This window comes from Delphinus delphis, chromosome 17 (genome assembly GCF_949987515.2).
Source record: "Delphinus delphis chromosome 17, mDelDel1.2, whole genome shotgun sequence".
In the NCBI taxonomy this organism is placed as follows: Eukaryota; Metazoa; Chordata; class Mammalia; order Artiodactyla; family Delphinidae; genus Delphinus; species Delphinus delphis.
The window spans coordinates 65,056,074-65,077,178 of NC_082699.1; the positions used below are offsets into that span (position 1 = coordinate 65,056,074).

The window sequence follows — 21,105 nt, forward strand, 5'->3', positions numbered from 1 at the left end:
TCTTGTATTCAAACAAGCACTGAATTGCCAACCTAGTCAAATCCTCCTATAAAGAGCTCTGGTCAGGGGCTATGAACGAATGCCTAGCTCTGTTTGAGGAGCAACTAGGAATACCAAAGGAGCAGAAAACCTGACTTATGCCCAGAAGGACCAACGATCCCATGGAAGGAGACCAGTTGTACCCAGGTGAAACAACAAGACCACAAAATCTAGGGTGTGATGATTCAAGGCAAATCAGGCAGGAGGCTGAGGAGGTATGAATAGTAAGACTTAATAGTATGTCTTATGCTTTTATACCCATTGCGATTTATCAAAGGCATTTCCAGACATTTCAGGTGAGGTAATGAGCGGTCAGAATGAGGAAGGGACTGGATCCAGGAAGCTTCTAGAGGGGAGGGGATTCTTTGAGCAGTCATAGATTTGGATTGGAAGATGGCATTTCTGGTAGGACAAGGCCGAAATGCAAAGGTGGGGGAGTTGGTGACACCGCATGGGACAACAGAGGAGTTGAAGTGGGCCTGCAAGGAGACTGAAGCTGGGCCTTGGAGCTTGCTTTGCCCTCAGGTAGTTGTACGGCTGGCCTCTCAATGTTCAGGACTTGGCTTACGTTACTCCATCAGGTGTCCCCCCACCTGTCTCTCTATGTCATATCACCCTGTTTTATTTTTTATTACATTTTTTTGTTTTTTGTTTAATGAAATTATTCTATTTGTAACATCTTATTGTTTATTCTGGCTCCCCTAATGGAATGAAATCTTCATGCAAGCAAGAACATTGAGTCCATAGCAGATACTCAAAGTGTATTTGTTGGAGGAATGCATGAGCAGGTAGATAGATGGCTCAGAATTCTAGTTTAAGGAATTAGGTTTTATAGGAAATTATGAGGACTTCAATATAAGCTGTATAGAGGTACGCTGTATGTCCCCAGAAGGGCCCTTTTGTGACAGGGGTCAGTGAGTGGTCCTTCCCTTTCCTCTTTGCTTAAAATGAGTCCGGAGGGTGATGGGAGTTTGGGGGAGTGTCCGTGGGTGAAGGCAGGGGCTGGCTTTCAGAGCCTCTCAATCTGCGGCTATGTTAGGGCAGTGGCTCTCATCCTGGCTTCCCATTCAAGCCCTGGGGAAATTAAAAAATTCCCAATTCCCAGGCTGCACCCCTAAGTCCAATAAAATCCAAATCTTTGAGGTGAGGCCCCCGCTCAGCATTCTGTAAGCTTCCCTGGCGATTCCACTGTGCAGCCGAGGGTGGAAAGCACTGTGCTAGGTACCACTCACGTCTCTCACAAACTTCAGGCATGATTAACTGGCCTATCTTATTCATAATAAGGCATAAAGTAGAAACCAATAACTCTTCTTCTGATCTTCCTTACAGACACCGTGCCCAGAGGTAAAGTGCAGCCAGCTAGGTTCTTGGGTCCATTTGTATGTTTGATAACGTGTTTGGAATTAGCCATACATTTCCATCCACTGGGGTAGACCAGTTCTAGCCAGGTCTCACATGTCATCCTGACGAAACATTATTTTGGGTGCTGGTGGCTGGCAGTCCTGAGCTGGCCTCTGTTCTGCTGGCCCCATCAGCTGGCTCAGCTCCAGCCTCCACTTCCGCTGCCCTTGTGGTGGCCGCATGGCCCAACTTCTGTTTATCGCATCGTCAGCAATGCTGGGGACCTAGAGTGACTTAATATGGTTGATATTCGTTACATGTCACATGGAGGACGCCAAGCCGACGTCACCAGCAAATCTCATGTCCCTGCTCCCCAGCTGGCCCAGGTTGAGGGGCCTGGAGAAGGCAGGCGGCCTGAGGTCTCCCTCTTGGAAAGGGGCTGTTGAAACTGCCTTAAGTCTTCTTAGAACTTGCCTTTGAGACCTGTTTTGCTGAGTGTCATCCCTTTCCTCCATCCTCTGTGTGCCAAGATCTATGTGAATCTTCTTGGGCTGTGTATGCCGTGTGACCTCTGATGGAATCAAACATCTGGGCAATTAATCTATAGACCTGCTTCTAACTGGACTAATTGGCATAGAATTAATAGAGCTGCAGAGAGACCTGCTGCTGCTGTCTCAATGCCAAACAAAAGAAGCAACCAGTCAGTCATTCAGGCAGTAGATGCCCTGGAGCAGTCTGAGACCCATTTTGCTCATTAGCCAAACGTCTACTTGCCCCGTTCCCCTCTCCTCACAAACATTTGCTTCAGAATGTGATTTTCATGAATCGTGTCCCTGTGTCTTGTTTTGGAAACTATGAGTAACTGCTGTAAACATAGCATCGAATCTCCCTGTTCTTTGGGTGTCCTGAGATTTATAGTGGTCATGGTGGCTAATTGATTAATTAGTCCTTCATTTAACAAACACACTGAATGAGCCCTTTATAAATGGATCTTTATTGAGCACCTACTATCTGTCAGTCACTGTTCTAGTCACTAGGGATACAGTTTGGAAGGCAGGCAATAGATAAGCAGAACAAATAAATGAATAACTAGAGATGAGATGATTTGGGGCGATGATAAGTGCTATAAAGGCAGCACTGTGATAGAGAAGAGGATGGAGGAAAAGATTAGATATGAAATAATCTAGTGGTCAGGGCTGGCAGGGTGGTGAGAGATATAGAGAATTGCTGTGTGTGTTGGGCCTGGAAGGCTGAGGAAGGCGTGGCCCTTCATCTCACAGAGCTCCTGGTCTAGTTGGGGATATGGACAAAGCATAATGAAGAGTAATACACTAAGTGCTCCGATGGAACCGTGTAAAAGGGAGTGCTTAGAGGGGGAGACTAGCTACATGAAGGTGGGGCAGGCAAGGCAAGATTGCGATGCTGCAACAGAAAGGAAACTTGCAAGTCAAAGGATAAAGTTGGCTGGAAAAGGGGAAGAATAAAATTGTGTTAGGTGTTCATTTGTTCAACCACGCTTTATTGAGCACCTACAATGCGCCAGACATTGTTCTAGGTGCTGGGGTTACAGTGGTGAATAATAGAGAAGAAGTCCCTGCCCTCCTGAACTTATATTCTAATGGGGGGTGTAGACAGTGAATATGTAAGATAACTATGGATGGTGACAACGGTTATGAAGACAATACAAGATAATGTTTAAGGGAAAGTTTGGGTGTGTTTTGAGGGCAGTGATGGGAATGGGACTAGTTAGGATGGCCGGCGTAAGCCTCTGGAGGGGGAGACATATACTGCGATCGGGTCACGGGGCAGTCTGGGAGAAGGGGAGTCCTAGGTGGAGAGAACTACAGGTACAGAAGTCCTGAGGCAGGAAGAAGCATGACAAGTTTGAGAAGTAGACAAAAGGTCAGTGTGGCCGGTGCCTGGTGAATGAGGGGGGAGAGTGGAGGTTCCAGAAGGAGTCAGAGACGAAGCAACCAGGGAAGCAGGAGACCCACCTATGAAGCCATTGTAGGGATTCAGGATAGAGAGGATGGAGGCTTGACCTGGAGTGAGAGCTTTGGAGGTGGTAAAACATGGAAAGTCGAAGCTATTTTGAGTAACAGAACTAATAGGACCCTGCTACCTGGTCCTGGGTACTTTTCCTTGGGTACTTTTTCTTTGCAGATGAGCCATTGATGGGCATCAATGTTGTCGTTCAGTCTTTTTTATTATTATTATTATTTTTAATTTATTTTGGGCTGTGTTGGGTCTTTGTTTCTGTGCGAGGGCTTTCTCTAGTTGTGGCAAGTGGGGGCCCCTCCTTATTGCGGTGCGCGGGCCTCTCACTATCGCAACTTCTCTTGTTGCGGAGCACAGGCTCCAGACGCGCAGGCGCAGTAGTTGTGGCTCACGGGCCTAGTTGTTCCGTGGCATGTGGGATCTTCCCAGACCAGGGCTCGAACCCGTGTCCCCTGCATTAGCAGGCAGATTCTCAACCACTGCGCCACCAGGGAAGCCCCCGTTCAGTCTTTTTATTTTAAATGCGACACACCTTTATCTTGTCTTTCCAAACATTTGATTTAGCTTTCGTAGAAACAAGAAGTCTTTCCTTTTGTACTTATAGTTGATCGACTTATTTAATATTGAATTAAATTATGTAATTACAATACTGAGTACAACAGGTAGAGACAGGTTAGGGAACAAGTGCAACGCACTCTTGCAAAATGCACGGTCCACCAGAAGGGAGGGCTTCCTACCCAGTGCCCCACAAGCCACCAGCCTCCAGAGCATCCAGGACCTCCACCAATAGACCTTATAGAGAGTAGGGGGCATGTTCCTTAATCTGGCTAATAGGTTAAGTGAGATTCATTTAAAAGAGCTCCTACTGGTAGAAATACATAGACAGTGCATATTTGTATGTGCCAGACCCTTGAATGAAATACTTGTATGGAAATGATTTTGCTTTTCTAATTCTTTTTTTCTTCTGGCTCTGCCATTTCCAAAGACTGGTTCTAATTTGAACTGGTTTGGTAGGATTTTAAAAACAACAACTTTGATTTTGTTTTCAGTGTAGTTAAAAAAAAATTAATACTTGGGTTGGGTTCAGAGTTCAGCCAATTAGTGTGTCCATTTTGGTTTGTGAGTCATGTCATCCTGGCCCACATTACTCACAGTGAGGAGTGATTCAAAACCAGTGCTTCTTTTCTTCTAGCCCAGAGTCTAAAAATGCTTCAGGCCTCTTTTGTTCTGAGACATCCTTGTTCTAAGGCATCCTAAAGTTACACTTATAGGGGGAAAAAATCATTTTCAGGAAGAGACTGACGTAAGAACCCACTGTCTCTTCATTCTAGTGCTGAAGATGGTCTTTATTTCCCTTTCCTTTGCATGGTATCAGTGTTGGCTGAACACATTTTGAACTCATTGGAAGTTGGTTACCTTAGGAACAGAAGACTTCAGTATTTCTGGTTTGGTCACAAAGGAGCCATGGAGCATCCCCTTCAGAACCTAAGGATATTTCCTTGGATACCTGGTAGTGGAGGACCATTCAGACATGGACTACCCTTTCTCCCCAGATCTGGGCACAAACTCTGCCATTCAAAATGGAAATACAGTCAATCAGTGGCACATGCAGGGCACTGTGTGGTTTTCTTTGCTTCTTCTCCCATGGCTTCTTTTTCTAGGAGCTTCCCTCCCACTCTCTTGTCTCATTGTGATGTTTTCAAGATGTCAAATATCCTACTAGCATGAACCGTGTGGTACTGAATGAAAGCTGAAGACATTGTATGAACTCATGTCTAACTTAATATAGATACAGGTGGATTTATGTCTATGTCTACATCTACATCTATACCTATACAGCTATATCTGTATCATCTACCTACATATATGTGTAAATATAGATACGTGTGTATACACGGGTTAGTATATACACTTATATTTCCTAGCTCTGTCCACTGAGTGGGCCTAGAAGCAATTAGCACACCCAGTGCCCAGATTTTGTTTTCTAATATCATTCTCCCATAAAAGGACCAGGGCTTCTTGGAGAAATGGCAGATTCTAGGGCTGGGGAAGGGAATATGCAAAATGAGCCTGGAGCATCTTACAGTGCCAGAAACAAAAGAGGTACTCAAGAAGCAAAGTGAGGGGGTACGTCAGGGGGACACAGGAGCCAACTGGAAAAGCTCCCAATAGACAAAGCCGGAACAATCTGAGCAACAAAATGAATAGTATAGTCTTGGATTATAACCCAAAGTACAAAATAAGTATTCATAAGTCTATAGTGATATAAATGAATTATTGAATAAATAAATAAATGGGGGAGAACAGACAAACCTGAACAGAAGAATCCCAAATAATGTAGCTACTGCTCCCTCCAGGAGGTAGAACGTAACTCTCTGCCCCGAAGTATGGGACATGCACAGTGACTTCCTTTTAATGAATACAGTGGAGTACATTCCTTTAATGAGTACTGCCCCGAAGTATGGGACATGCACAGTGACTTCCTTTTAATGAGTACAGTCACTACCTGAGCCAGAAGATCAACGTCAGCAGTGTTAAGTCACCTTGGTGGCATGTACCCTTGTACCCTTGTATCCTTGATAATGCTGTGATGGGAATAGCACCTTACCTTTGTGATCTTCCAGACAAACCCATAACCCCAGTCTAGCCGTGAGAAAAATATCAGACAAACCCAAATGGAAGGACATTCTACAAAATACCTGCCCAGTACTCTCCTCAACATTGTCAAGGTCAACAGAAACAAGGAAAGTTTGAGGAACTGTCACAGTCTAGAGGAGCCTAAAGACACGTAACGACTAAATGTAATGTGGTATTCCCATGGGACCCTGGCACAGAGAAATGACATTGGACAAAAACTAAGGAAATGTGAATCAAGTATTGACTTTACTCAATTATAATGTATCCATATTATTTCATAAGTTGTGACAAATGTACAATATTAATGCTACATTTGGGAAACTGGGTGTGGGATATATGGGAACTCTCTGTAGTATAATTACAACTTTTCCGTAAACCTAAAATTTATAGAAATAAAAAAAAAGTTTCTTTTGAAACCCTCTCTCCCTGCCCCCACCCCACCCACTTTTCTTTCTCTTGACCCTCTCTTAACATAGTGGTCACCGCTCTATGCCCTGGTCGTGCAAGAACTTGTAGTGGCACAAGCAGGCAGCCTTGACGTCTCTCTGAATACAATGTGGCAGCTCTCGCTTGTTGGTATGGAGAGCCGAATACCACTTCTGGTTTCCCGGCACCCTTATTTCTTGACTTATCTAGTCTCTGGGGGCTTATCTGAGGCATTTTTATGGGCTGTAGTGTGGTCTGAGAAATAGCTAGTTTGCAGCCTGGAGGAGTCCTGTGCGTCAGTCTTTTGCTGCTGCAGGAGCCAGACTCTGCACTGCTGGGGCAGGGACCCAGTGCCCTCTGGGTGAGGACGGTGGGGTGTTCTGGGGGCTGACACATCTAACTCTGATTGGGCTGACGTCTTCCTGAAGGCAGCCTGGATATCCCTCTTCTGCTCCACCATCTGTCTCTGTATATGTGATATAACCTCTGTCTCCTCTTCTGGACCATTATTCTAGTCTCCTTTTTCTTTTTAATCTTCGCCTTTAAACACTCTCCTTAGATTTACAGGGATCGATTATATGGCTATATTGATTATATGCCAAGAGGGGCAGAATTTCATGGGGAAGTGGATGGTGAGTTACCACGTGCACCCACGGGACCTGCTCTCCCCATGCAGCCCTGGAGGAGGGATTCAGACTCCCTCCCCACCTACCCGAACACCTGGGTGGCAGGAGCTAGGATTTCTCCAGTGGCCCTGGGGGAAGTAGGTGGGTGGACGGGGGGACAGGGCTGTGCAGTGGGAGGGTGACAAGGCAGGGTTGCTCTCCCCCCTTCCTTCTACCTTTGTCCTCTCCTCCTTCCCCATCCCCAGGCAGGCCCTGCCCTCTGAGAGTAGGGGCCTGGGGAGAGGGGAGGGGAGCCTGGGCCGGGCAGGGGTGTATGGAAGGGAAAAGGAGGAAATTCCTGACCATGACAGGGAGGGTGGGACACTCTGGGGACAGACCAGACGGGGGAGTTCTCTTGTGAGGCAGTCCCCAGGTCAAGCCTGGAAACTGGCTTCTGTCTGTGAGTGGTGAGAAACAGGCAGAGAGGTGCCTAGTGCCTGGAGCAGCAAGGTCTGGAGAAAGCACGCATGGACGTGAGCTAATTGGCTAAGAGCTCAGACATCAGGGTCAGAAGGACTTGCGTTTGAATTCTGGCCCTGATTCTTCCTGTGTGTGACCTTGAGCAAATGACTTTCCTTCTCCATCTTACTCAGCCTGTTTCCTCCCCTGTGAAATCCCTTTCCTCTCTTCTCCATGTCAGTCATGGCCTTCAGCGCTCTCAAAGGATGGCTGTTTTTAATAGATCTCTTTTCAGTCCACTGGTTTGTTTTTCTGTCCTTACTGTAAGCTCAGATCCCAAGAACTGGTTGTTTTCGTTTGTTTTTTAAGACAACAAGTGAACATGAGTGTGTTTTGTCACTGAACCATTTTACGTGTTAAAGCTCATAATGACAGCAGTGTCAGTTAGGTAGATAAACCGGTGTGTTGAGGATACAGATGTTAACATAACTTCTTAATTTGTTGATCACACTTTTACAGCTGCTAGAAAGACACAGCACAGCGTGTGTCTGGTATGCTCTGTGTTGACTACACCACCAAAGTGATTTCCCAATCTGATCAGACCCAAATCTGATCACGTTCTCACTCATTTAAACATCTCCAATGACCACCATTGCCCAGAAGACCAAGCTCACACTTGGAAGGCAAAACCACGGCTGATGTGACCCAAACATACTCTTCATCACCCGCCTCCCCGACCCTCTCCTTCCTTTCACCACATCTATGCCCCTGGAGAATGGATTTCAACGCCTCCTGAACACATCCTGCTCTCTCATGTTTCCGAGCCTCTACCCATATGCTTCTTTCTTTGTTTTTCTGGAAGGTTTCTCTGTATTCAAAACCCAGCACAACTGCATCTCTGTAAAACATTCCCCAGTTCCCCCAGGCAGAGCTCTGTGTTCACTCCTCTTACTCATGGGTAGAGAGCTTTACATGCCTGTATCAATGCACTGACAGCGTCTGATGAATATTGGAGGCATCCGTCTACACTACTGGTCTGGGAATGAACTGCCCAAGGTGTGGCCAGTGTTCTCTTTGTCTTTGTATCCCCAGAGCCCAGCACAGTGATTGGCAAATAGTAGGAACTTAAGCAGGTGAATGAATACAGACCCATTTCCATGTACTTTGTATGTGTTATTTTTCCAAGAAAAGCGGTTATTAAGATGGATTCTGGAGTCCACCAGCCCTGAATTCAAATCTCGGTTCTGTCATTTGTGAATGAGTTTAGCCAGATTACTTAATGTCTCAGTTGCTTCAGCTCATAAATGGGAGTAATATTCATCTTATAGGGATGTTGGGAAAATTAAGTATGAAAGTAAGCTACTTAGCAGTGCCAGGCACAAATAATCATCCAGTGAACGATAACTATAATTATTGGACCAGAGTGTCCGTGTTCTCATGACAGAGACCCCTTTATGTGTAGCAGCACGTGGCTATGAGACAAACACCTTGGAACAGAGATGCTATTGGTGCAGGATCAATCCATTTGAGAGTCAGACCATTAACCTTGATCCTGTTGGCACTGTGCCCAGCCTAGTTGTATTTGAAGATCCGAGGGAAAACTCAAATGGCTCAAATGTCTAGAGAAGCAAGAAAACCCATTTAAACCAGGTAGCAGATCAGGGAATTTTACCTCTCGTTACGTTTCGTATAGGCAAGTTAGTTGTTTCCTTGCCGCTGGCCTTGGTGACTGTCCTTGGTGATTATTAATAAATGTAACTGTTTGCATTTTCCAAATATGTTGAAATTTCACAAGTCATTTATTTGCAGGACAAACACCAAAGCAAATCAACCCAGTTTTTGGAAAAGCAGCTGATGTAGGCGTAATCCACATCTTCCATTAACATGGAGGATTTGAAATTGAGCACTTTGGTCTTTCTTGTACTTCAACCATTTGCTCTTTACCCAGAACATACATATCCCTGTGTGATACGTATTCTTTTAAATGTTTTATTACGAAGGCATAGTTTTTCATCAACTGCAGATTTCATCTGTGCTCAGAAAGCATTCAGTGACTGCCCTCAAGGAAAATTAAGAGGCAGCACAGATACTCGCTAAACCAGCATTCAGGGTGACCTAGTCAAGCGTCTTGAGGCTGCTGCCCTTAACTTAAACAGTTTGCCCCGGCCGCATGGCTCAGGCTGCCAAGGAAATAAACCAGGACCCTCGAGGGTGTTCCGTGCTGGAGTGGCATTTGCAAATCTGGTTTGGGGGGGGGCTCTTGACAAAGGTGGTTCCTTCCTGTGCTCCTGCTGTGCTGACTCGGTTCAGTGCAGGAGGGCCACCAGCAGTTTCTGGAAGTCCCCAGAGGTGTCTGAGCGAACCATGTCAGAGAGAGACTTCTGATACTTCTCTTGGAACTTGGCTTTTATCCCCTGAAGGTCCACCTGTAGGAGAGATAACAACAGCAACTGGGACATTTATAGCGTTTTCACCGTAAACATAGGCAGCCACTGTTCTGAGCACGTCATTCTCACTTGCTCATTAATGCCTCAAAGCAGCCCTTAAGAGTCGGAGTTATTATTCTTCCTATTTCGTGGCTGAGAATAGGAAAGCTGAGTTCAGTGTCTGTGTGTCTGTTCCAGTAGAACTTTGTTTATGGACACTAAAACTTGAATTTCATATGATTTTATGTGTTACAAAAATATTATTTTTCCTTTGAGTTATTTACAGTTCCTTTAAAATAATCATTTTCAGGTAACAGGACTGTACAAAAACAGGCGGTGGGCCTGATTCGGCTTGCAGGCCACAGTTTGCTGACTCTTAGTATAAGGTTAAGAAAATTGTCAACACAGTTTGAAATGACGCCTTTTTTTTTTCTCTTGTACCCTGATCAGCAAGGATATTAGTGCCAAACAACAAAATTCAATTCATTATCAATTTTTAGGACTTATTTTGAATCTACGGTTGACCCTTGAGCAATACAGGAATTAGGAACGCAGACACCCCCCTGCAGTCTAGAATCTGTGTATTGCTATCTCTGCCTCAAAAACAAAGGAATTTGATCAATGACTCACCCAAGGGCAGGAAGCTGAAACAGTTTGGATAGAATCAGGCCTCAAACCCTAGTTCTTTTGATTCTACATATTGTGATCGCTAATGGAGCACAAGCTTCTCCCCACGCTTAGTTAATGTAAGGATCCATAAAATGAAAATGCAGGTGCTGTTATTTACTGAAAAACTCTGCATATGGGCGCACCCACACCATTCAAATCCACGTTGTTCAGGGATCAACCGTAACTCATTGAAAAGCTTGAAAAATCTAGGTGCTGGAGGTGGGGAAAGGACTCAGAAGAAACAAATATAAAAAGATAGTTCTGCTCTGAAGATTCTGACCACCTAGTAAAGGAGATAATACTTGCACCATGGAAGATATAATTCCAGAAAGAACACAGTAAGTCTCATAAAAGAAGCACAGAGCTCTCTTTAACCAGGAGTTTTTTGTTTGTTTTTTGTTTTTAGCTTTGTTGTTATCGTTGTTTTTAATTTAGACTCTATCTTGCTTTCTTGAGAGACTCACAAACCATTGCTCAAGCTTCTGGTTCTTTTCTTCTCCTGCCCCAATTAGAGGGCCCAACAGGAGGGAGAAAGGTGAGAGCAGGAGAGGGTAGGAGAGGGAGGAATTGTTGGAAGTGGATGCTGCGCAAGAGAGAGACTGCATCAGGCAGGTGGGCTGTGATCCCTGCTCCCCTGGCTGGTAGGCTGCTCAGCTGGGGGAGGGGCAGGAAGTGGTGGGAGGGGGGGGTCAGTGCAGGGATGGGGTGGGGCTCACGGGGCTCTGTTCTAGTACCTGGTGGCTTTGGGGGATTAGGGGATCTGGCCAATATATCTGGCTGGGCCGGAAGCATTCCGAGGGGATGGTCCCCATGTGGAGATGGCCCAGGACCTGTGGTCAGTACCGAGATAGGACAGAGCATCTTGGAATAAACAGGCTACAGCTCATGCATGCTGGAGTGAATATGGCACCCTGAGGAGCCCTCGGAGTGGTCCGACCCCCTGGGGTCTTTAGAATCCTTGCTGGGCTTTGTCACCAAACTGCTCCTTGGAGTGTCTTAGTATCTCCAGAGACTCTGGCTGGGGGAGGTGAGTTACTAAGAGACAGAGAGACAGAGAAGGCTGAGACCTGGAGAGATAAGGGAAAGAGAGAATCAGAGCAACCAAAATAAAACAAAGAGAGTGGCAGAGAGACTGGAGGAGGGAGAGGGGAGGAGGAAAAAGAAAGGGGCTTAAGAGAGAGAGGGAAATATGAATTGTGGAGGAGGGAGGAGAGGAGAAAGAGGGGGAGGAGAAATTCCAGGAATAGAAATAAAAACGAAAGAATAGCTGTGTTGCTAAGTTATATTTCAAAACAGTGTCAGATATTACGTATTATTTGTCAAAAAGCTGGGGGCCAGAATTTGGGTTGGTATCTTTTCCCCCTCATTTAACACGTTTTTGAGGGAAGATGTCTGTGGTTTTCAAGTGCCCAGTTCCACTTCACTCTCCAAGGCCTCTCTGCTGTGGATGAAATGCCATTTCCCATTTATTCTGCAGTTCCTCCTCTCTGTGGCCCTGTGTTCTGAATATGAGTCTTGACAGCTGCTCCCAAGCTTCTGGCCACTCCTCTCCCTGTGCCTTTGTTGTACTCGTGCACTCTCAAAGGGGGGCGATATTGTTCCCAACGGGGGCAAAAACTGGTTCTTAGAGGGTGAAAAAACATCTTAATCTTCTTATGTAAAATTAATTACGTATGTGCATAGGGAACATAAACAGATTCACACAGTGTATGCCGTGTTAACATTTCTTGGAGGGGAGTGACAGTTAGGAGAAAACTGGGTCTAAGAAGGCTCCCTGGGGGGGAGGGTGGGCGATCGCTAATTTAAAAAAGGTTGAGAAACATTGTCTTGTACTGATGTGGTTTTTTGTGCAAAATTGTGCTTCTGGGATGTGTTTAAGGAAATAAAGGCCTAGCTCAGGAGTCGGGAAATTACTTGCTCGGGTGATCGAGTCCATTGTTCACCTTTCAGAGTGTCTGTTTTACCTTCCTTAAAATGGAGCTGCCGTATCCGGAACAGCCCCTCCAGGTTCCCTCCACACACTACCCCGAGCTCTCCGGAGCCACAGATGACAGACATAGAAGCCGCTAACGTTACTGCATTTGTATAAAAAGAAACAGACTGAAGCACAGCACACTGTCCTCTACAAAGTCTGGGAAGGCAAGGGCCCTCTCTGTTTTACTCTTTCTGTAAATAGGCTCTTACTAAAAACGACCGGTAGATGACATCAGTGGTGGCAAAACAAGAAGGTGGAGCCCAACGAGTGCGTCTTACCTCCGCCTGGGTCACAATGATGTCAATGAGGGTCTCCTCGTCGGTCCCCGCACCCTTCATGGCCTTGTACAGACAGTCAGCAAAGTAGCCCTCGAGGTCCCGGGCACTCCTCACTGGGCAGGGCAAAGGAAGAGAGAACGTGATGTGTTCATGTTTTGTGGAATAACACAGAGACCCTGGGAAGGAACAGAACTGGCTCAGAGTGTCACCTGGCTGCCCTTGGAGCTGATGGAATTGTGAGGCCGGTGTTTGAAAGGAGCAGACTTCACACTGTTGATAATGGGATCTAGAAGATTCCCTTGGGGTCAGGGCATCTGGACTCTTCGACCAAAACCCCTTCAGACACCTAAGAACCTCTCCTGTTCCCTGAAGACCCTTGGGAGGAGGCGGAGGGCTGTGACCATCCTCAGGTCCTCCCTGTAAAGTTCATGATTCTCACCAGCAGGAATACCTTCTCATCTCTAAGAGAAATCTCTGATGTCAGAGTTGGGTTTGGAGGGGAAACACGGACTGGCTGGCAACCTTGCCATATAAAACTTCATAACCTTGAAGATACGCTCAGTTGGACCGTGGCCCTCCTCTGCCCATGCTAAACAACCTTCCTTTCTTTTGTTTTTCCTCACTAGGTTTTATTTTTTTATTTAAAAAAAATATTTATTTATTTATTTTGGCTGCCCCGGGTCTTAGTTGCGGCACATGGGATCTTAGTTGAGGCATCATGCGGGATCTAGTTCCCCGAGCAGGGTTGGAGTCCAGGCCCCCTGCATTGGGAGCACAGAGTCTTACCCACTGGACCACCAGAGAAGTCCCTCACTGGGTTTTATTTGTGAACCTCATCTCTGAATCTTCTCCAAGGTCCCCACAATCATCTTAGTTCTCCATCTGGGATGTGGGCTTGATGCAATGTTTGATCCTGTCTACAGAGCACCTTCCTCTGATGCTGCTAGTTGCTCTTTTCTGGCCCTGCCCCAGCCAGAAATGAATAAAATATGATCTAATCCGCAGATTAACAAAGTATGGTTTCTATTCACCAATCAGGGGATGGGGTGCATCTCTGCTCCTGGGGATAAATCATGATTGCTCTCCCCTCCTCCAAGGCTCGTATGGGTCCACCAGGACTAACACTTTGGGAGAATGAACCCCTTACTGTTTATGTTGCTGACATTTACCTAGAACACTTAACATTTTTGATGTTAGTGATAAATAATAAGGAATACATTCAGCATAAGTGTGGACTGCACATCCTTAATATGTCCTGCAGTGAGAACTCTTGCCTTCTAGGTAATTGCCGATAGAATGCTTACCAGGAAGGGGGAGGAACAGAATTAGGAAAGCAGAGTCTAGGCTGTGGGGGTGGGTGGTCTGTCTCCTTATTTTATAGGTCATGTGGCAGCCACCAGCGTGTCAGTGGAGAAGCCCAGACCCAGGAGTCTGAATCCACAAGCTGCTGGATTGGTGGTGGTGGTGATGGGGTGGGGGGGTGAACCTGGCAATTTGGGGAGCAGCGTGTTTGAGACTCACTGTGACACCCCCCCCCCAGACGTTCTGAGCTAGTGGCCTCACAAAGTTTTCCCGAGGACCCCGTCCTGTGTGCTCGTACTAACTGACGCTTTAGTGATCGTCCGCCTAACTTCAGTGCGTTCCGTCCCCACACCAGTGACTTCCCCCCTGACACTCCTTCTTCCTGGTATTTTGGGGAGAAAACTCTCAACTTTTCTACCGTATACAGTCTATGCCTGGTGAACAACCTTTGTTGTTCGCAGCGGCAGGAATACCCCGAAAGTTTGGGTGGGGCCAGCTTGGGAGGATGCGGGAATAAAGATCTTCGTGCGTGTGAGAGGAGGGGCAGCCAGCCAGCCCGCGGTGCCTCTTGCCCCTCCTGGCCTGCAGAGCAGGGGCTCTCAAACTCCAGGGGCGTAAGATGATCACGGGAGGAGCTTGTCAATGTGTGACTTTGGGCTGCGTTCCAGGAAGTCCTAAGTGGGTAGCCTGGAGTGGCCTCCAGAAACTGCACTTCACACGCCTCCCCACGTGAGTCTGATGCAGGGGGTCCATGGACCCCGCTTTGAGAAGTGCTGCTCCGAAGGCTGCAAGCGGTGGGAACCGTTTGGTCTCATAACACCTCCTCCTCAATTTTAGTGGCAAACTGGCATCTTTATGAGTTAGGCGGGAGTAGGGTGGGGAGTGTGTAGAGAATTTAGTCATGAAGTCATGTTCCACTCTGTGTGTGGTTCCTTTTCGAGGTCTTTTCTAATCTCTTTTATATTTGCTACCAGTGGAGTCCACCCAACTCCTGCATTTCATGGTCCCCCAACTGCAGGGATGGGTCCTTTCCTTCCTCTGTACCTGCCTTGCTCTGATTGGTTTTGGTTTTATCTTTACTGTAGCTCAGTCTGTTGATTTGTGTGTATCTGCCATGAGTTTGAAGCTTCTTAAGAACAGGAACTGGACCTATTTACCTCTGATCCCCACGCCTGGCTCAACTGCTGGCCCAGGCAGGTGCTAAGTAAATGTTAAAGGGTTGAATGGTTTTATTACCATTAATACTTAATACTAATAAGAATTAGTATTAATCTTCTGACTGAACTCTGGCGTTCTCCTGCTTCTTTACCCTGCAGGTACAGAAAGGCTTTGGAGCCTTGTAGCTGGGCCATGAGTAGATCTCTCCGTTTACTTAACACACTCATCCTTAAAGCCCTAAGGACAGTCATCTGTGTGTATCCATTGTGGGACGGGAGTGACATTAAGGATGTTCAGGCCTCTATAACAATAGCAGACCTGCTAATCTGAATGCAAAATGAGGGTGGAAAAAAAAAATCAATTGCTGACATTGCCCCCAAAATCCCATCAGAAAAACAAAACAAAAGGGTTTGGCCGCGAGAGCACATTTTGTAGCTTCCAGGGGCTGCTCTTTTGGTTCTTCCTCTTCTTCTGGGGATATTCTCTCCATTTCTTGTGCCATTTGGGTTGCTGCCCTGGCCTCCTCACCACCGGAGTGTGGACAATGGACAATGCCTTCATTCCGGGGCTTGCAAAAATGAGAAAGGAGCCTGCCAGCCACAGCCCGGTACCCACCTCTCTGCTATTTCCTGCCTACGGGCAACACCTGGAGAGAAATGCCTGGCGTTTGCTTGGCACGGCCTTGATCTAGTCTCCCCCGCCTTGCTTTCTACACAGACCTCATTCATTCCAGTGTTGAAGGGAACCAAATGGAAAAGGTCACCCTTGGGCCATCAGGCACCCGCAGAAACTTGTTCCTGGATCCGAACCTGGGTGCTTTTGAGTGTGTGTCACATGAACCGCATGCTGCCCCACGAGACTAGACAATGGTCCCAGGCTGTTGATGGAGGCTCTCGGGGCTCCATGATCTTAGTGGGACTGTCGTGGATGCTATGGTAGCTCCCCCAGCTGCTGTCTTCAGGACAGCAGGCATTCATGCCAAGTGTTACCTGCTGGCTGCTCAGGGTTGAGTCCCTTCTCAGGAGGGAAGGACTGACTGGGGTCATATCCGTTAGGAGTCAAAAGAGGCAGCTATCTTCCCCAAGGTTGCAGATGCTCCCTGGGTGCAGCCTGACAGCTGCTTGATGTGGGGTGTGAAGACCTGGTCCCCTTGCCTCCACTTTGGACATCCTGACTTCAGGGCTCCTTGGGGGACCAGCACAGCTCCTGTTGCAGCTGCATCACATTCATTCTCTCCCTTCGCAATGCTGCTTAGATGTGTGGTTCCCAAGCTATTCCTTGAAAGCTTCCTGCACACAAACCTCTGTCTCCAAGTCTGGTTCCAGGGAGCCCAACCCAAATCAGGGGCTTTCCTAGCTTTACTTTACCGAGAGTTAAGTAGGCCTTCTGCAGATCTCCTGACGTTTCTGCTTCAATGGCCTCTTCGATGTCTTTGCCAATGAGCTGGAGAAAGAAAGTGCAGCTGTTAGTCCAGGTTTTGCTTTTGGCCTTGGTGCACTTGAGGCTCGTTCTTCTACAAAAAGCAATAGACTCTTCCAGATTTGGTCACGCGAGGACCAGAGGAACTCTGGGATTCCTCTCTGGCCTCAGCCCTTGCAGGGCTGGGGATGCTTGCCCGCCATTTGAGTGGGGACTCTCATGGCCTAGGAGTTAGTCCCGATTTGGCCCCTAATGGATGTGACCCCAGTCAGGACCACTCCCTCAGCCTCAGTTTCCTCCTCTGTGAAATCAGGGAGTGGAAAAACAATGAATAAATACTGCAACAATATTCTTTATGTTTCTATCGTACTTGAGTTTCCTACGTGTTTATAAAAATTCTTTCCATTTCCAATTTTCCAGGAGGCTATGGTTATAATCATCTCCCACACCTTCCTCCGTTGTGGACTGAGACTGGGAGCTCGGGCACCTACACTTTGGGTGACATGAATAGAGGTTGTGAAGTTCATGGTAAGGACTTGGTCTAATGTTTCTGATACTGTGGGGCTACTTGGGCTGGGAGCCAGGGGCCGACCACGTCAAATGCTGCTTCTTTCCCTCTGGGGAGACTCCAGATGATCTTATATTCACCGCCAGCTTGTTCTGCACAGCATTACACATTAGGTTTCCTTCCAAATATTTATAGAAGCTGAAGTTCAGAGTAAATTGTGACCACGCTTAACACAAGTACCGCCTGGGCCAAGCTCAGGGCAGGCATATAAAGAGAAAGGAGAACTTTTGGTTGGGTTTGGGAAATGCAATTAAGCATTAGAAATACTGAAACTTCTTTCTTAGAAATTATCTCTTGAGGATATGACACAATTGTGAGTCTATAAATAATTGGGACCGTTGAGGACATGCCAGTGGAGTTTATGTAGTTTATTCTGAAAACACTGGTAAACAACATATTCTTTGTGATACGAGCACAATAGACATGGGGGGAAGGAGGGTCCAGATTTAATGAAACCCGTAGCTTGATGTCCTCATCATAGTTGGCCCATCTAGAGGTCTGGTGTGGAATCGACCTAGATAAGAAGGGGATTGGATCGGGGGGGCTTTCAGTCCCTTTCTTAGCTGTTCTGAGGTGTTGGGGGTTGGATGTGGGAGCTGGTATTTCAGAAGAAACTGCTATCACTTTTCCCATGAACAGGGTTCTTGTTGTGTAGACTGAGATTGTGTTTCAAGAGGACATTGTCCTCACACAGGTCTGTGCTTAGTAAAAAAAAAAAAAAATCCTCACATTAAACCACTTTCCATTATTATTGTTAGTACTGGGCTAGAACAGTGTTTTTAAATTTTCTGTAGCATCTCAGCCTACACAACAGATAAGAGCAGGAAAGCAGAGCTGTTCTGGGGAGGCGGGAGATGGGCTCCTTACCGCAGCCCTAGACGGTAATGCCAGGTTCCTGGCCTCTCAGTCTCTTTGCTGCCCAACTCCGGGGGCACTATTCATGAGATACAGTGAGACGGCATTGCCCTTTCTTCTCTACCTACCTCCTCCCCCCCACTCCCTCCTGGTAGCTACCAAGCCACCTCCAGGGACTCCATTGAGCACAAATGGAAAACAGTCCACTGGCCCAAGCTACCGAGATGCTCCTTTGCAAATGGAATGCTTCTCACTTATCGGAACACTTAATTCTTAGGGGGCTCTTTGGACAAAACCAGGTTTTCTGATCTCGGTACAAAAACCCATTGCCAGGGTGGATTCCAGACAAGCCTCAAAGGCTTCTAGTTTACCAGGTAGCACTGCCTGTGGGGAGATTATTAGAAGAATAGGAGACACGTTTCTTTCTTTTAAAACCAATGCCCCAAACTGACAGCGTGCCCACGGCAGAGCCCTGTGTACTCTGACTTTGGTTATAGCAGTTAAAGGGCTAAAGGTTCTAGAATGGGCTTAGGAACACTTTAGGGAAGGGGAGAACTTTATGGTGAGGGGTGTGGTGGTGAGGCAGTGACCTGGGGCTATGGGTATGTGTACCTACAATTTATACTGAGCCATGTTTTGGGAACTTTATAACTCTACAAGCCTTTCCTATTTGGTAGATTTGGGGACGGTGATAATCTTTCACGATGCTGCAGAGCTGGGGAAGCTTTGTTGCTTGGGCTGGGATCTCGGAGAGCGTCAACAGTAAGACTCAGGTTTAGAGGGCAGATTAAGGGCAAAAACCTGAGTTTCTGCGCCAAAAATTAAAATTCGACTCTATGCCAGGACAACCTATGCCGTATGACACACTTCACTGATCTGACCCTAGCATCTTAGTGCTTTTAGCCAGAGACCATGAGAAAATTTATGGAGCCAGGTTCCCAAGATCAGGATGAACTCAGAAGATCAATGATAAAGATCAAGATGAACAATGTTCCAACAAGGCTTTCGGAATGATGAATAGGTAGCATTTTAGAGCTGGTTTCATGTAAAGAATTATCAGATCAATTGATTCTCTTACTGACCATTTGAGTTTTAGCTCTGTTTTTTGACACTGTCGGTTCACATAAGGCGACTCATAACAACTGCTAATGTTAATTGAGCACCTACTTCATGCCAGGCAATAAATGCTTTAAATCTGTTAATTTATTTAATCCTTACTAACCCTGTGAAGTAGGTACTATTATTACCCCTATTATACGGTTGGGGGAACTGAGGCACAGAACCCTTAATAACTTGCCCAGGGTCATACAGCTAGTAGCCTAGAGCAGACTTGTTAAACCTTAACATGTATCAGAATCTGGAAGATTTGTTAAAACACAGACTATAGGACCCTAACTCCAAGGAAGCTGATTCAGTAGGTCCAGGGCCGGCACTAAGAATTCTCATTTTAAACATTGTGTCAAGTGATACGGATTCTGCTGTTTGGGGATTAATTTTGAGAACAATCGGCCTAGGGAGTATCCTTAGATAGTCAGTAGCTCACGTACACACACACACACACACACACACACACACACACACACACACCTTCACACATATGTGTGTTTCTATAGTGATCTCCAATGACAGCCACCCCAGAAACTCCATCCATGGCCCCAGTCTTATGGGAAGAGGGTCTAGGTCATGGAGAAGGCTTCCAGCTCAGTCTACACAGCTCCAGGCCCAGGGGCCAGGGGAGTACAGGGTCAGCTGCCTTTGATCACGGCTCTGGGCAGGATTTGAAAGCAGAGGGCCCTAAGGGCTTATATACAGTGATGATAAAATTCCAAAGCTTTGTTGTCTTTTCATCTGCTGGCAACACATAGGAAATGCTATTTTGAGTGAGGAGCGGCCAGCTCTAGCTGAGGTAGGAGCTCAGGCTGGGGAATCTTGGAATTCTCATCCACTTTCTGCTACTGACTTGCTGTGTGGTCCTGATAAGTTACAGATGGTTCCTTACTTGTAACAGATTTTTCTCCACCAGCAGTTGTGGGTAACAATGGCTCTTCAGCCTACTTTTGAGTTACAGTATTCTTGTGAAATTGAAATGAGACACAGGGTACAGATGTCCTTTAAAACCATTCCACAAATATAAAATAGGAGACCAAAACAAAATCTGATATTCCACAAAGGTCTTCTTGCAATTAAAGACTGATTTTCAGGGAAGGATTAACCACTAAGTGCCTTGAAATAGCTAACTCACCTCGTTGACTTAAAATTTTCATTAGATTAAAAAAAATAATTGTATAAAAGTAACTGATACACATCTTTCCAAGAGTGTATCTCTGAGGTATTATCACATCTGTTTTGGGAGCAGTAGGCACTGTTAGCCCAACTGTCAATTGGAATAATAGTAACAGCAAACATAAGTAAGCTTACCACATGCCAGATACTGTCCTGAGCCTTTTATATTCATCGTATTTAACACCTAAAATAACCCCGTGAGGGTGGGGTGTTGATGTTCACGGTCCCTGTTTTACAAATGAGGATGGTGACATCAGGTCACTTGTTAGTGATAGAACCGGGACTTGAACCTGTACCCTGTGACTCTAGGGCTTTGCTCCTAAACTTGACACTCCCCTGCTTCCCTAGCCTCTGTTGCAAAGCAGGGTTTCCCAGACTCAGCAGTGCTCTGGGGGCCGAATGACTGTTTGTTGTGGGAGGTGCCCTGTGCACTGTGGGCTGTTCAGCAGCATCCCTGGCCTTGACGCTCTAGATGCCAGTAGTGCCGCTTGCCCCAGCGCACCTTGTTGTGACAACCCCACATGTTTCCAGACATTATCAAATATCCCTTGGGGGGTGCAGAATCACCCCGATTGAGAACCACTATTGTAAAAGACACCCCACCCCCTGCCGCCCAGTTCCACATCCCAGAACTCGGCTTCTTTTGGAAATAACTTCAGACTCAGTT

General features: G+C 46.4%; 1 protein-coding gene across 2 annotated transcripts in view; it reads right to left on the reverse strand.

Moving 5' to 3' along the window:
• Window positions 1–9,300: 9,300 nt before the first annotated feature.
• ANXA13 (annexin A13) overlaps window positions 9,301–21,105 on the reverse strand; it is a 56,176-nt gene continuing 44,371 nt past the window's right edge. For both annotated transcript variants that reach the window (XM_060035303.1, XM_060035302.1), the window contains 3 exons: window positions 16,681–16,756; window positions 12,854–12,966; window positions 9,301–9,931 (listed from right to left, as the gene is read on the reverse strand). In XM_060035303.1, the coding sequence (XP_059891286.1) occupies window positions 9,812–9,931; window positions 12,854–12,966; window positions 16,681–16,756 (309 nt within the window). In that variant the 3' untranslated portion in view covers window positions 9,301–9,811. The remainder of the gene's footprint in view (window positions 9,932–12,853; window positions 12,967–16,680; window positions 16,757–21,105) is intronic.